The sequence below is a fragment of the Ruditapes philippinarum genome, unplaced genomic scaffold (genome assembly GCF_026571515.1).
Source record: "Ruditapes philippinarum isolate M1 unplaced genomic scaffold, ASM2657151v2 ctg1262_1_1_1_1, whole genome shotgun sequence".
Classification (NCBI taxonomy): Eukaryota; Metazoa; Mollusca; class Bivalvia; order Venerida; family Veneridae; genus Ruditapes; species Ruditapes philippinarum.
Genome location: NW_026853407.1, coordinates 192,206 through 206,411, shown reverse-complemented (window position 1 = coordinate 206,411; position 14,206 = coordinate 192,206). Strand labels below are relative to the sequence as shown.

General features: G+C 31.1%; 1 protein-coding gene across 1 annotated transcript; it reads right to left on the bottom strand.

Moving 5' to 3' along the window:
- Positions 1-2,220: 2,220 nt before the first annotated feature.
- Positions 2,221-4,879, bottom strand: LOC132736784 (potassium voltage-gated channel protein Shaw-like). Its single transcript, XM_060724002.1, has 2 exons — positions 4,199-4,879; positions 2,221-3,651 (listed from the first exon to the last, which is right to left on the bottom strand). The coding sequence occupies exons 1-2, from the start codon at positions 4,751-4,753 to the stop codon at positions 2,785-2,787; spliced, it is 1,422 nt and encodes a 473-aa protein (XP_060579985.1). The 5' UTR covers positions 4,754-4,879; the 3' UTR covers positions 2,221-2,784.
- Positions 4,880-14,206: the final 9,327 nt, after the last annotated feature.

Sequence of the window (14,206 nt, the reverse complement as noted above, 5' to 3'; positions counted from 1 at the left end):
ACAGAAATATTTTTTAATATTCAGACATGCATTGTATCATGCATTTATCATTGTTTTTAGTTGAATCTTACATACAAAGGTTTATTAATCAACTATCAAACCGTTTTGTATATAACGATCATCATATCTGCTATCAGAAGTCTTGTGTTTCGTTTTTGTAACATTTTCCTTCAAATAAATAATTTTTAATTTTTTTATATCGAGTATACTTTTTCTAATATGTTTTCTGTCAGTGGATCTTTCACACTTTATCTTGAAACTTTCGAACGTCAAGATAGATGGAACTATGGTCTACGGATTGATTTTATAGATACTCCTTTATTATTATATTTTGACAAGCTAATCTGGTAGTATTTACCGAAATTATACTTAAATACGACGATCACACATTTTGCTACTATTCTATTTGTACTAGTGAATATATACAATTATCAAATATTATTGTATTAAGTAAAAAAAAATTATAATAATGTGCATTGATTTTATATAGAAATAGAATATTTGTACGCTAACATTACTTCGGATGAATTGTCACAGATAATAATGTAAATATCTATCATGCACTTAACTGCTGATGTCTTTATACATGTATTCCTATTATGTTACTAGGTTGATTGTTTGTAAATATATTGTCCTCATGGGTCTATGACCTTCTGGAATTTACTTGAATAAAATTCTAAAATGTAAAAAATCATAATAACACTTTAATGGTGCTTAAAGCAATTGCAACAACATTTTTATTCAATACAAAATATAATTCAAACTATTTTAAAGTGTACAAAGTTATATCTGTGTGTAGTCTAAATTATTTTTGTTGGAATTTTGTAAAAGAACAGTTCCGAAATGCCTGTATGTAAGACATATGTTGGTATATTTCCTTTTATGGAAAAATCAAGAAATCATTGCTAACCGTTTTAAATTCCTTAAAAAAGCAACATTTTGTTCCGGAATATTTTATTTCTGTTTACGCTAAGTTTGCATATGTATTAAATAACATAAACATTTATGTACAACTCATTCGAGAATCGACACTAAGATTACAGAAGCAACATAATTATACTATTCTTAAGATTTATGAAACAATTTTGTATAGGTTAAAGTATATATGTACGTTATTACAAAAATAAATTGGCCAGGCGCGGCACTGGTTAGTAGCACTGGTTGTTTAAAGCTCATTTACTAAAATTAATTCTTTCAAAATTTGAAAAATACTGCCATCTCATTGGACAAAAAATAATTTCAAACACTTACATTAGATAAAGCCTTTAAAATCAAGATTGAAATTGGTTTAAAAACAAACACCTGTTAGTGTTTGAACTTATTTTTTTTGTCCAAAAGGATTGCAGCATTTCAAATGAATCGTAATACATTTACTTTGGTGAATCGGCTAACTGGTTAATCAGACTTGTATAACGAACGTTTATAAAAAATAATTTAAAATACATAGCTTGTAAGGATTATTAGTACGTATTTACAAAATTAAATTGGTCGCGCCGCTGCGCCATACGTACTAATATATTAAATCCTAAGTATACATAGTATTATGGTTTAAATCAGATGAGGTGATAATAATCGTTTAAAGCGTTTGATTGTATAGATTAGTAATATGCAAACATTGATTTCATATTGATACAAATAAATATATGACACACTTAATGTTATGTCAATATCATTATTATACATCTAATGCATGAGTCATGTATAAAGTATTATATATTTAGTAATGTATAAAGTATTATATATTTATAAAAACTCTTATCCTTTATATAAAGGCAATATGTTAAAATTGGCAATGATGCCATGTTGAGTAGCCTGTCACGTATCTTTTTACAACTGACTTGCTTCTGTGTTTTAGCCGCTTATAACCGCAATTTATTGTTGACATTGTCAACAACAGGATATTTTCCATGGGCCCAACAATAATTTTATAAGGTGCAATTTTATGCCAAAATAGACTCCATGTCAACAAAATAATAAAACAAAAAATCTTATGATAAGAATAAGTGCATTTTAATATTGTTATTATCTAAGTAACAATATGAAAATAAGAATTTAAGCAAAACAAATTATTATAATCGGATAAAGAACTATCCCATGCATTCAACTACGTCATAACGCCATATTTATGTTATGACATAACGCCATTTGTTATGAAAGTGGCTATCTGGTCATAATGGTGTATTACAGTGTTTTTTTTAACCTTACCTTGAAATTATTTGATTTTGTCCATAAAAAGCAATGATTAAATCCAGGTGAAGATAAGATAAGATCAAATAGGAAATTCATTTGTTATAGTGACATGTGTAAAATCAAAGATATGATATATGAAAAATAAGTGTAACAACATGCACGCCCGGCCAAATTGACCTATAAGTCATATATTGACAAACATCAAAGTATTATAAAATAATATACATGTATACAGAGTCATATCGGAGGAGTTAAATACAGTGCGAATCGATTTGGACATATCTTAATTTGAAAGATTGTTTGTAGGCATAAAAACAATCGTAAGAAATAATTATATCTATAATGTTATTGGCTAAATTATATTTTTAATGGTAGAAAATATGATAAATATATGATAAATCGTCTTAGATTGCCTGCTGATGTGATCCATGACATACGATTAATGTATTTGAACAAGAGTTACCGAGTCTGTAACACTCTCAATTTTGCCGTTTGGACTTTCTTTAGGGATTCTTATTTTCTCTATTTTCATGACACGAAAGCAAAAACTTCCCGAAACCGGAGATATTCAATTCTTACAAATAATTGTATTTCTTATGTCTTTGCCGTCAAAACACCTTTATCATCTCTGACAGCCTTCTTGTGCCTTTGAAATTCACTATTTCTGGAAAACAAATTACTGAATACTCCAGCTATAGCAGCGATGGGTAATGCCAGTACAATTATTCCATTTATTGCACAAACTACGCCTAGGATGTAGCCAAACGTGCTGACTGGATAAAAATCCCCATATCCGACAGTTGTCATCGTAATCACCGCCCACCACATTGTCAACTGAGTGTTTGGGAACATGTCACTCTCTATTTCAGCAGAGAAAATCAGGCATGCATAAATGACGACAAGCACAAGAAACGTGAATAAAAGAAGCATCAGCTCCTTAAGACTGTGTTTTAGAGCAACTAACATGATATGCAAGGAATTGAAGATTTTTCTAAGTCTGAATATCAGCAACAATCGTAATGATGCCAACCCCCTACATGCCATCATGAAATGAGCGACCCGATTGTTTTCTTTCAAAATGTCTTTGTTTATCTCCATAACCACTGTGATCGTCATACATAAACATACAATAACTTTTATCAAATTGTATATATCACAGAAATACGCTTTTTTGTTTGGACATACAGAGACTGTTAGTAACAATTCAAAAGCGAAGAATACTATACAAAACACGTCTACGGCAAGCAAAACTGGATGTGGATCCGTTCCTCCCGCCATCATAATCTTTTCATTGTAGGTCTTTTGTAAATCTTCGTAGGCTGTGCTGTTTAGACTAAACACGTCGATACTGTCCTGGTCAAGTGTTGAGAGGTATCTTGATACTCTTACTGACGGAACCAACCAGATAAGATAAAGGACTACGCTTACCAGTACAACAAAGATGTAGAAATAATACCAGACCTGCAAAATAAAACAATTGCATCTAGTTCTATAGAAAATTGTATAATTTAAGCAATAGAAATAGCACAAGACCTTCATAATAACATAAAGATATCTTCAGGAAACTCCATTAAATTTATAATGAATAATTTTGACTAATGATATGGCAATAGTATCTGTTACTTAACTATATACATGCAAGTGTGGTGAAACATACCGAGTCTTATTGTGCTTTTCATAGTTTCTAAGCGTCTGTCGGGAGGCAAAATGTTTAATATAGATGAATGAGGTAAATCAAATCAGTAAGATATTACAGCATGAACAATCAAGAGCTTTCTATAACGTCACAAAACATTTTATGAAATTTAGTTTAATACATTCTTGAACGCTTTTAGACTATCCGTATAAAGCTATGACGTTGCTACTTCTCGCATGTATTGCTTTTTGCAATGGATGTAGGTAACATGGCTATGTTTGCAACAAAATAAATGAATCGCTTTTGTCTCCCATTTATATCATTGATTTTCAATTTAAGATATTATTGTATACACGCAACACGTATTTTTACCTTTGCTGCTGTTGAAGACGCTGGTTCTTCGAGAAATAACCAGATTTTAGATCTTCTTGATCCATTCTCTTCTATACCTTTTTTGTGTATCTCTTGTCCCGTCCCATCTTGCATTTCTGCTGATGTAGCAACGTCTTTCTCACCTGGTATAACATGATTATGTTTGCTCCATTTTTTCTTATAATCATTGTCCTCATTCATAACTATATTAAGATCGGCCAGGTTATTTTCAGATTCGTACAGGTATTGCCAGCAACATGGGGCAATCATCTGAATTGGTATACTCCAAAACTCCATCTCCTTTTTGAATACTAACGGACAAACTGTTCTTGGTATATGGACCTCTTTGAGTCGATAGGAATTTAAGATATGCCGGAAGAGTTCCGGATCCCGATCAAAATAGTAGACATTTTCGCGTGCGTCAAACTCTGTAGATAGCTCATCGAGATTTGATAACAATGTTCCATCAAATGTTTTTAATAAACTTCTTGTTGTTTTGAATAACACGGAACCAACAGATAAAGTCACTGTATCCGATAATCTTTGATTTGCCATGATTGAAGATTACAAATCATTAATATTTATGTCGTTAAAAAACTGATTAAATGAATGAAAAATTGATACAAGAGTATCTTTTACACATGAAAATACGTTAATATCAGTACGTCTTTCCAATAAAACCCATAACAAGCATTGGATATAATTGTTATAACATCCGCATAAATATTTTAATTATTCATTAATCGGAATACGGACTTCGTTAATGTCATATCAATAATATAGCACGATTAAAATGTTAGATATAAATTAAGCACTACATTCGAAATTTTAACAAAACTCTATCCTTATTAATGAATGTTTGAATATATCAAAGCGGATTAAAATCACATAAATAGATTAACCAAGGCCCAAGATATTCGATAGCTTTTAATTTACAATGTATATAATTAATGGCGGTCTCACCAATATCTATTACAAAATCATATATGTACATTAAAGTGAAGTGTTTACATAAGCACACAATATTAAGTATAGTTTTTATTGATGACAGCTTCAGAATAAGTGAACACTTACTTATTACTGGTTAAGAGCTTCAAAATATATTCATGCGATCACATATTCTCAGTGGTTATTTTTTAAATCTGAATAAATTAAAAATACGTTTTATTATTCCATCGACTTATTTACGATCAAAATGATGTTTTTATAACGAGTTAAGAGATTGCAGCCGATTATAAAGGTGTGAGCCTTCGTTATCAGTAGTAAACCATTAATAACCATCTATTAACAAGGATTTGATTTAAAATTTAGCTTACAATATTTTATTTTGCCGGTTCGACGGCTTGATATAATGAGTAACAGGCGTGGATCTAGGATTATTTAAAACAGGGATGGGATTACAAAGTTTTAACAAGGGGTAATGCATATTCAGGAGACTATTAGAATGCCAGACTAACTCCTGAATATTTGTGTGTTTTTAAAGGAGGAGGGGTAGCTTGATAGATTTCTCACATGTATAATCCTGCGACGCTTGCGCGGCTCGAACCTATGGTGAGAGGCAAGTAGTTTGAAGTAAACGTCCTTAACCATTTGGCCACGGATGTCCTCCTCTAATAATGATAACAACAACAATAATAATAATAATAATAATAATTATTATTATAAAAACCGACACACACAAAGCAATATCAAGGGCTATAGAAACTAAATTGACAGCAACATTTACAAAAACAACCAAACCAACAATTACGAAAACATGAATGAAAGTCGTTTAGTAGGATAAATATCTATCATTTACACGTAGTATTATGTTTTAACATTTGGAATATTTAACTTTTTATAATCCGGTCAATAAGCCGTCAAGGACTAATCGTCTGTAAATTGGTAGTAGCATAATAACTGATAAGAAACAACATTTAATCGCCGGATAACGATTTAATATTGGGATAAAATTTCCTTCTATTTTTATCAGTCGCGTGATTTCGGACTTTTTAAGAAGTGTCAAGCAAAGAAAGCATTTGTAACCAAAATATTACTAAATTAGAAGTTCTTAACTTTTGTATGTTTCCTTAAAATATGAAAACAAAGATCAACAAGAAAGGGTGACATTCAATGAACGTAGGACCAACAAAATCCTGCAACATAGAACAACTGACAAGAAGTCCATTTATTACTGCACTGAACAAAGGAGGAGAAGATAATGCGTTAGGACGAAGCAAGAGTACGCGGCGTTATTAATGCCAAAGAAATAATATGAAAATCAATACAATAGAAAATAAAGGAATCTCTACGGAACGCCCAAAATGACGAAACTGCATTGAACATTAAAGGTTACTATGAATATTGCTGGTACAGAAAATCTTTACAAATCTATAGATAATACTTGTACTCAATATCTAAGGTTATCAATTTACAAAAGCGGGCTTCCATCATTTTATTAAATCACAAGTAATGAAATATAAAAAAAAACTTGATGGAAGATCGGTCGTTATGACTAGATTCTCACAAAAGATACCATTGGTATGTACCATGGCAGGAAAGACCACTCGTATGAGAAATTAACATTTAAACCTGTGCAATTATTCTCTCTTTGCATCAAGCGTTCTATTGTTTCTTATGATTTACGAAAGAATGTATCCTCATTAAACTAAAAATATTACTTTTTAACGACTGCTTTAAGATACGGGTATAATTTAATACTGTTTAAATTTAATTTTTGTTTTGTTTTCTTTTTCGGGATGGGCAGTGGGCGTGAATACTGGCTTGCATTGACTTGTGCCGTCAATGAGCATGGCCAATCAAACCGAGCCTACAACTATTTCTAAACTAATCTGTATAATTGCTCGTCTTGATATAAGTAAGTTGCATATTAATAACCATATGCATGTATAGATTCGTTAATTGATTGTAAGATGGTATGAAAGGGTCTTTATTGTACTATGTAACATTATCTCACGTCATCCTAAAACTAATGACAGCGATACTTAAAGTGACATAATACTCATTTTCTTTTATCTTTATATTTAAAAAGATTGACCATTACATTGGTCATTGTCTTATAATTTGTAGTGAAAAATATCTAGGACAAAATACAAAACCTGCGTAAAACATAAAAAAAATGCGATACAATTTTATTTTAATTAATTGAACAGTTACCGATACACTCCAAAGCATATCTGTAGAATTTTCCTCTCATATAGGTTATTGATTATATTATACATGTACATGTAAAGAAGACTATTAAGGCCGAAAACATTGATGTCAAAATGTAATGTTATTTTGACTATTACCTGCACTCTCCCCATTTATACACATCGGTGTGATAAATGCCACCTCAATCATTTAATATGAATTATCACATATCTAAGAATTCTAAACTAACCTGTTGGAACCAAAAGTGAATCTTTGCGACCAGTATGAAATCGGGCCTGTCTTCGTTTTATTTTAGAGTAATTATTGTTGACTGACTCACTTCAAATATTCATCTGGATTGCCTAACATTGATAACGTAAAATACAATATTAAAGCCGACTAGTTCATTTAAGCAACAATAGTTTCACCTTTTCTGTTTGTCTGTTACAATCTTTCCGTGAAATAAATGAATGTTATAAAAAATAATATAACCTTGGTTATCAAAATGTGTTTCCCCACTGGTAGCCTCAATCACAGACGTCTTCCCCAAAATGTAAGGAATGGAGAGAAATATAATCACAAAAACAACAACAACAAAAAAAAGAAGAAAGAAGAAGAAGAAAAGGAAAAAAAAAAAGAAATTGGTAATGTTGGAGGCTCGTTTTTATTTTGTCTGTTCAAACTTAGCATTTCCAAACTTAACATTTGCGAATGTGTTCATACGGCGGTTATCATGGAATATAAATTCGTCCCAATTTAACGAGAAAACAATGGGCGAAACTAAATAAAAGGGGATCAAATGTTAAGGAGCCTGCATATCACGGACAAGAAAGCCTCAAAACGGCACAAATGAAAACGTTGCAGGCTCTGTTTGTGGATGTTCATGGAAGGTTGTGATAATTGCAAGCTTCCATCCGCGTTCCCTCCCTAGCACTTGCTTATACATAATTCAACATAAATAAATGAAAATGGTTAACATGAAACAAAACAACTTACTGTAACTGTGTCTTGGAGTATGTTAGTACTGTAGATGGTATTATGATAGACGTAAAAATTATCATTTCATGATCTGACTGCTTAATCTACTGTTTCATATATCAGGTATATTAGTGTCTGTTCGTTTAAGCATCAAAGCCCATAGATAAGCATTTCTAACAGTTCAGGTCTATAAATATTTGTTGCAAAGCAATTACTGCCACTACAAGTCAGGTAGATCACATTGTTGATGTCATTACATCATACAGTCAAAATATTTGGAATAGTAGCTAAATCATATCCCTGAAATACCTTTTTGTTGTTTCCTTTTTGATAAACTGATTAAAGAACTATACGTATAAGGAAATAAGAAAGTGATCAGTGTCAGTATAGGTTTGTTATAAAAAATACAGCTATTTTTTCAAAAGCTGTGTCAGAAATCATTCATCTAGATCGTCAAGATCTAGTCCTGCACAAATGTAAGAATAATAGAAGGTCATGAGTATTTTGGGAGATATTAATGTTTGATATTATAAGATTGACTGACAATGAAGTAAAATGATGTCGGTCTTCAATATTATGCCATGATATCCATTACAAGCATTGGTTAAAATATTGTGATTTTCCCTTGAGGCCCTGATTCAAACTGATATCTTTATGATTTAAGACTGATATCTCTATGATTTAAGACATGCTTAGAAGGCTATTAGAGTTTTGTTAGTTAGTTTTGTAATTCAGCATGACAAAGGAACAACTGCTAAACTGAAATGCTGAATAGCAAATTATTACACTTACCAAAAACTATGGTATTGACTGTTATTCTATTGTTACTGGAATTATTTTTAAACGCGTAATGCATTCGGGATAGAATCATAGAAGCTTTTTAAGTACGTGTAAAGTTATCATTCCCACGATATCAATACACGGTGTAATAAAAAAGAGAAAATAAGAATCCCCTAACAAAGTTTAAAACGGCAAAATTGAGAATGTTGCAGGCTCGGTATGTTTAGCCTGTTCATGGACGGTGCTGTCAAGTGCAAACTACCATCCACGCCCCTAGCACTAAGCTCATACTGTAAATATTAGAACAGGCAATATTAAGCCAGATCACGTTCTTAATCTTCGTGTATATTACTTTGTGCTTTTTTACTAGAACATAATGGTAAAAGTTCAACGAGGACGGAAACCTTTTTGTTTAAATAACACAATTAACACAATTTGTAGAATAATTAATGTACCCTATACTTTTGTACCACTGACGTCATCTTGAAATATTTTAATATTAAAAGTCCCACTGACACTTCCATCAATAAAGAGGGAAAACATTTATATATACATTAAGCTATACATGTTTTATCATGAATTAGTAATGATTAGTAAATGATTTTGTGAAGTAAGGAAAATAGACAAAATTTACAGTAAAACAATAGAAAAATGCAGGAGCATAAAAGCGTACAATCTACATAATTCACCCGATTCAAAATTGTGAGAATAATGCTGGAGTTTTATCTTAAAGACACATACAATCAAATTAAGCGGTGTTTATCGCTTTATTAACACAAGTTGGGAGCTTTGATTCGTAAAAAAATGACCACGATGGCATGAGTGCCAAATGTAAATGTTTTTGTCTAAACGACAAATAAGTGTTATATAACCCATAAAATGATAAACATTGCCACTCATACTGACCGCCTTTGTGTTTATTATTCTTATAAACATGATATAAATATATAAATAGTATTTACTGAGAGGTTAACAGTGCTTATTTAATTTTAGTTAAAAAATTATAGAAACAAAATCACGTGTTATGATGTCAGAAGTAAGAATTTTAGGATTAATAAACAGTTTTGAATGCGAAATAATATAAATGTCATACAAGTAGCAGAAATTAAAGAAAGTGGTATTTTGTCTTTATACAAAGGCTTAATCAGTATAAATTACTTATTACCGCAACAAAAAGATAGACAATAAGTTACGTTTTGGAAAAAAGTCTAAAGAACAACGAAAAATAAAATAACACTTTTTTTGAAGAAAAAGAATAATACCTTTTTTAGGGTTTGACATAAACCTTTCAATAAAAGACTTATGCATTAAAAAATATTTGTTCACCTTGATATCCAATCGCTTTCGTGTACTACGTAGTAGACAATTGATGGACCTTCAGTGTAGCCCTAAATCTGCATAGGAAGACGATAACATAAGACAAATAGGTCATGCATATACAACAGGTATTACTTTTTTGATGAACAAAGCTTTCCTAATAGTCAACAATTTGGGCATTCATCATTTCTTGTGACTTAATGTCATAAATGCGACTCAATGAGGAGTAGAAATAATAAAGGAGTAATTTGTTTACTGTAATAAAGCTTTGTACCGAATTTGTAGCGGTATGAAGAAAACTATAAAGAAACAATACTTAATTACACAGTAATCGTCGCCTGGTACAAAAAACCCAAGGCCACCACTTACAGTTTGCTTCTTGTATACTTACATCGCTTTTCAGGGAAAAGCGGAAAAGTATTGCAATGTTATTGATGGTTCCAGCAGAGATACTGAAATACATGAATTTAAACGGAGTGTCCTTTATTAGTTCACTGGTTCCATTATCAACATTGTATGAACACAACTTAAGATGTTAGATTTGCAATCAAATTACACCAACATTTAGGTGTTGAATTTTGTTCAAGCCTATGCCAGATTGTGTGGTCATGAACGGTAGCGGGTACTCACGACTTTAATAGACCGATCTTCTACGGCATTCAATATTTGCTTTTTACCTCGTGCTCCCCGATTTATCATGTTTAAAATTATCCACAAAGATGAACTCTATTTAATCTTAGACGTCATCGTATAATGTAATCTTGTTGACAAATTTTCATTATAAAGTTATGATTTAATGAAATTTGTTTTGTGCGTACAATATTTTACTTTGTAAGTTAGTATAATCATGTTAACTCAAAGTAAATAAAAGAAAGGCAAAAGGGAATCTAGGAAAACACAGAAAGTCTATAACAGCACCAAAATTGTTTATACTGTCATCTCAGTGTAGCCATGTCTCTTAGTAATTATAACGTATGGCTTTATGACATAAATATTAATATTGTTTTGGGTATATTAATAATAAACATCACGATATGGTATAGAACTCAATGTCAAAACGATTCTAAGACAGTAATCTATAGAAATCTAAGCTTACACGCACTGCCATGAAATAAATATTTATATAACATTAAATTTTGAAAGCTAAAGTGCATTTTATGTATATATAAGATTAAGCTGAATATGCAACGTTCATACAAAAGAGCAATATAACTTTGAATTTGTATATTTTTATGGTCATCTTGGGATCATTAAATCAGATTTATTATTTATGCATCATTCATATGAATGTATTTAATAATGACTGGAAAATAACTAAGTGTCCAAGGGAAAACAAATGTTTAATATTAGAAACAACATCATCGTTTTGTGATATAAAGTTCATTTATATCCTGCGGGTAGATGAGTGTATGCTTAAGTAAATAACAAAACCATCTGATGAGCATCGTTTTAGTGATTTTACGATATCTTGTTGCCGCCATTTACATTTTACCCAATGAAAATAGACAGTGAAGAAAATACATTGAGGAACACATTGATGATTGCATAGAAATTGTGATATGTAAGATTTGCTAAACAAAGTTTATAAAACTGATGTATAAAGAAAAATATATATACAGTAGGGTGAACGTTTTGTTTGTCTAAAATAGCGTTTTTCGTGCGTGCGTTTTTCGTTTATCGTGCGTGCGTATATCGTGCAACGTACGTTTGATTAAACGTTTTCGCAAGCGTGCATCTTTTATAAGCGTTTAACGTTGATCGTGTTTCGTGTATCGTTTTTCGTTTATCGTACGTTTGAAAGCGTGCGTTTGTTATCCAAACCCAAAAAACGTTTAGCGTGCGTCTGCGTTCGTCTAAACGTTAGGTACCATGTTTTGCGTGTTACTATTGAAAAGTTAAAAATATCTTAAATAGAGCTAAAGTTGTTAAAAATTATATGATTACGATATTTTATTAAACGTTTACAAACGTTTTTATTTTGCGTGCGAATAAGCGTGCGTATATCGTTTAGCGTATTTCGTTTAGCGTATATCGTTTTGCGTGCGTCTGCGTGTTGGGTAAAGCGTGCGTGTACCGTTCGTTCGTATAGCGTGTAACGTGCGTGCGTAATTTCCAGAGCGTGCGTTTTTCGTGTAAACTGAAACGCTCACCCTACTGTATGCTAAACCAATAGCTTTTTGTGCAATTGATATTGAATTTTGATAATTACAAGATATTTTATAATTATAATTATATGGTGTAATTACCATATTGGAGTATTTAGGTCATTGAGATTGCCATATTTGTTAAGGTCAGTTGAAATCAAACAATGATTAATTACATTCTTCTTTATTTCCTTTATATTCTTTTGATAGGGTATTTACTTTCTTCTCTTTGGGTAATATTCATTCGTTTGTCAGGGAATGGTGCGGAATTGTTGCGTTACATTATTAGCATCATGTGAACATTGGGATTCTATATTCAAAATTAAACTTAATTCATTTTCCAATGTTCAATTCTGTTCAAGTCTGTGCAAAGGTGTGAGGTCATGAACGATGGTTTGCACTCACGCCTATAGATATTGCAATCAATGTTGCAACATTTCAAATTTATCCGTATTGGACGGCATTAAAGATTCCTGCTTTTCACTTTCATGTTTAAAAGTACATCGCTTTTCGGAGAATGGTGAGAAAGTGTTGCAATCAAATTGATGGTTTCATTATCAACATCGTATGAACACATTTGTATGTTATATACGAACTGAAACTGCATCAATGTAAGCGGGTACAAGGGTGTGAAGTCATGAACGCTAACATGCACTAACGTCTATAATAAACCTATTATGCGACATTTTAAACTTGGCTGCTTTAGTTGGAAGTAAAGATTTCCGCTATCTTTAATTTATAAGACAAAGTCTATTCGATCTTAGATGGAATCGAAAAAATGTACTTTTGTTACCAAAATATAAATGATAAAAATCATGACTCTATCAGTTGTTTCATATTGTTCTATATTTTTGTGCATATGATATATTACTTCAACAGTTTCAATAAGTTAATCCATAATTTTAAATAAAACAGAGTTTATTGGCAATCTACACAGAAAGTCAATTACAACATCAAGATTGATTGTAATGTCATATCAGTGCAGCCATTTTTTTACCAATATTGTTTGCTTTTATGAAATAAAATTACTGCATATGGCATAGGGTATGTAAATAAACAAATGACACGATAAGTTTTGGTACTAAATATCTAAATGATTTTTAAATCAAAATTTACGGAAATCTAAGCTTAAAAAATAAAAGTTTATTTTACATTTTAATATCGAACAAAAATGTAAATTTATGTATCCATACGATTACATTCAATATGCAACTGTAATGCAAAAAAGCAATATAAATTTGAATCTGTATATGTTCATGTTTACTTTGGGATCATTAAATCAGATTTGTTATTTGTGCGTCAGTTATATCCATGCATTTAATCATGGCAGTAAAATAACTGAGTGTCCTGGGATTAACAAATGCTTTGATCAATATCACAGAAATAAACATAATCATGTTTTGATATTCCGTGTAAGTGTTCATTTATATCCTGCGGGCAGATGAGTACTCAAGTACAAAACAAAGCCAACTGATTGGCATCATTTTAGTGATTTTATCAACTATCTATTTTTCCATAGACATTTTTGTCAAATGTAAATAAGAGTAAAAAACATATTTTTTATTTTGAATTATAAAAACAGAAAGAAGAAATTTATGCTTATATAGAAATGATGATTTGTAAAATTTTGCTAAAACATTAAAAAATGTATCTTCTA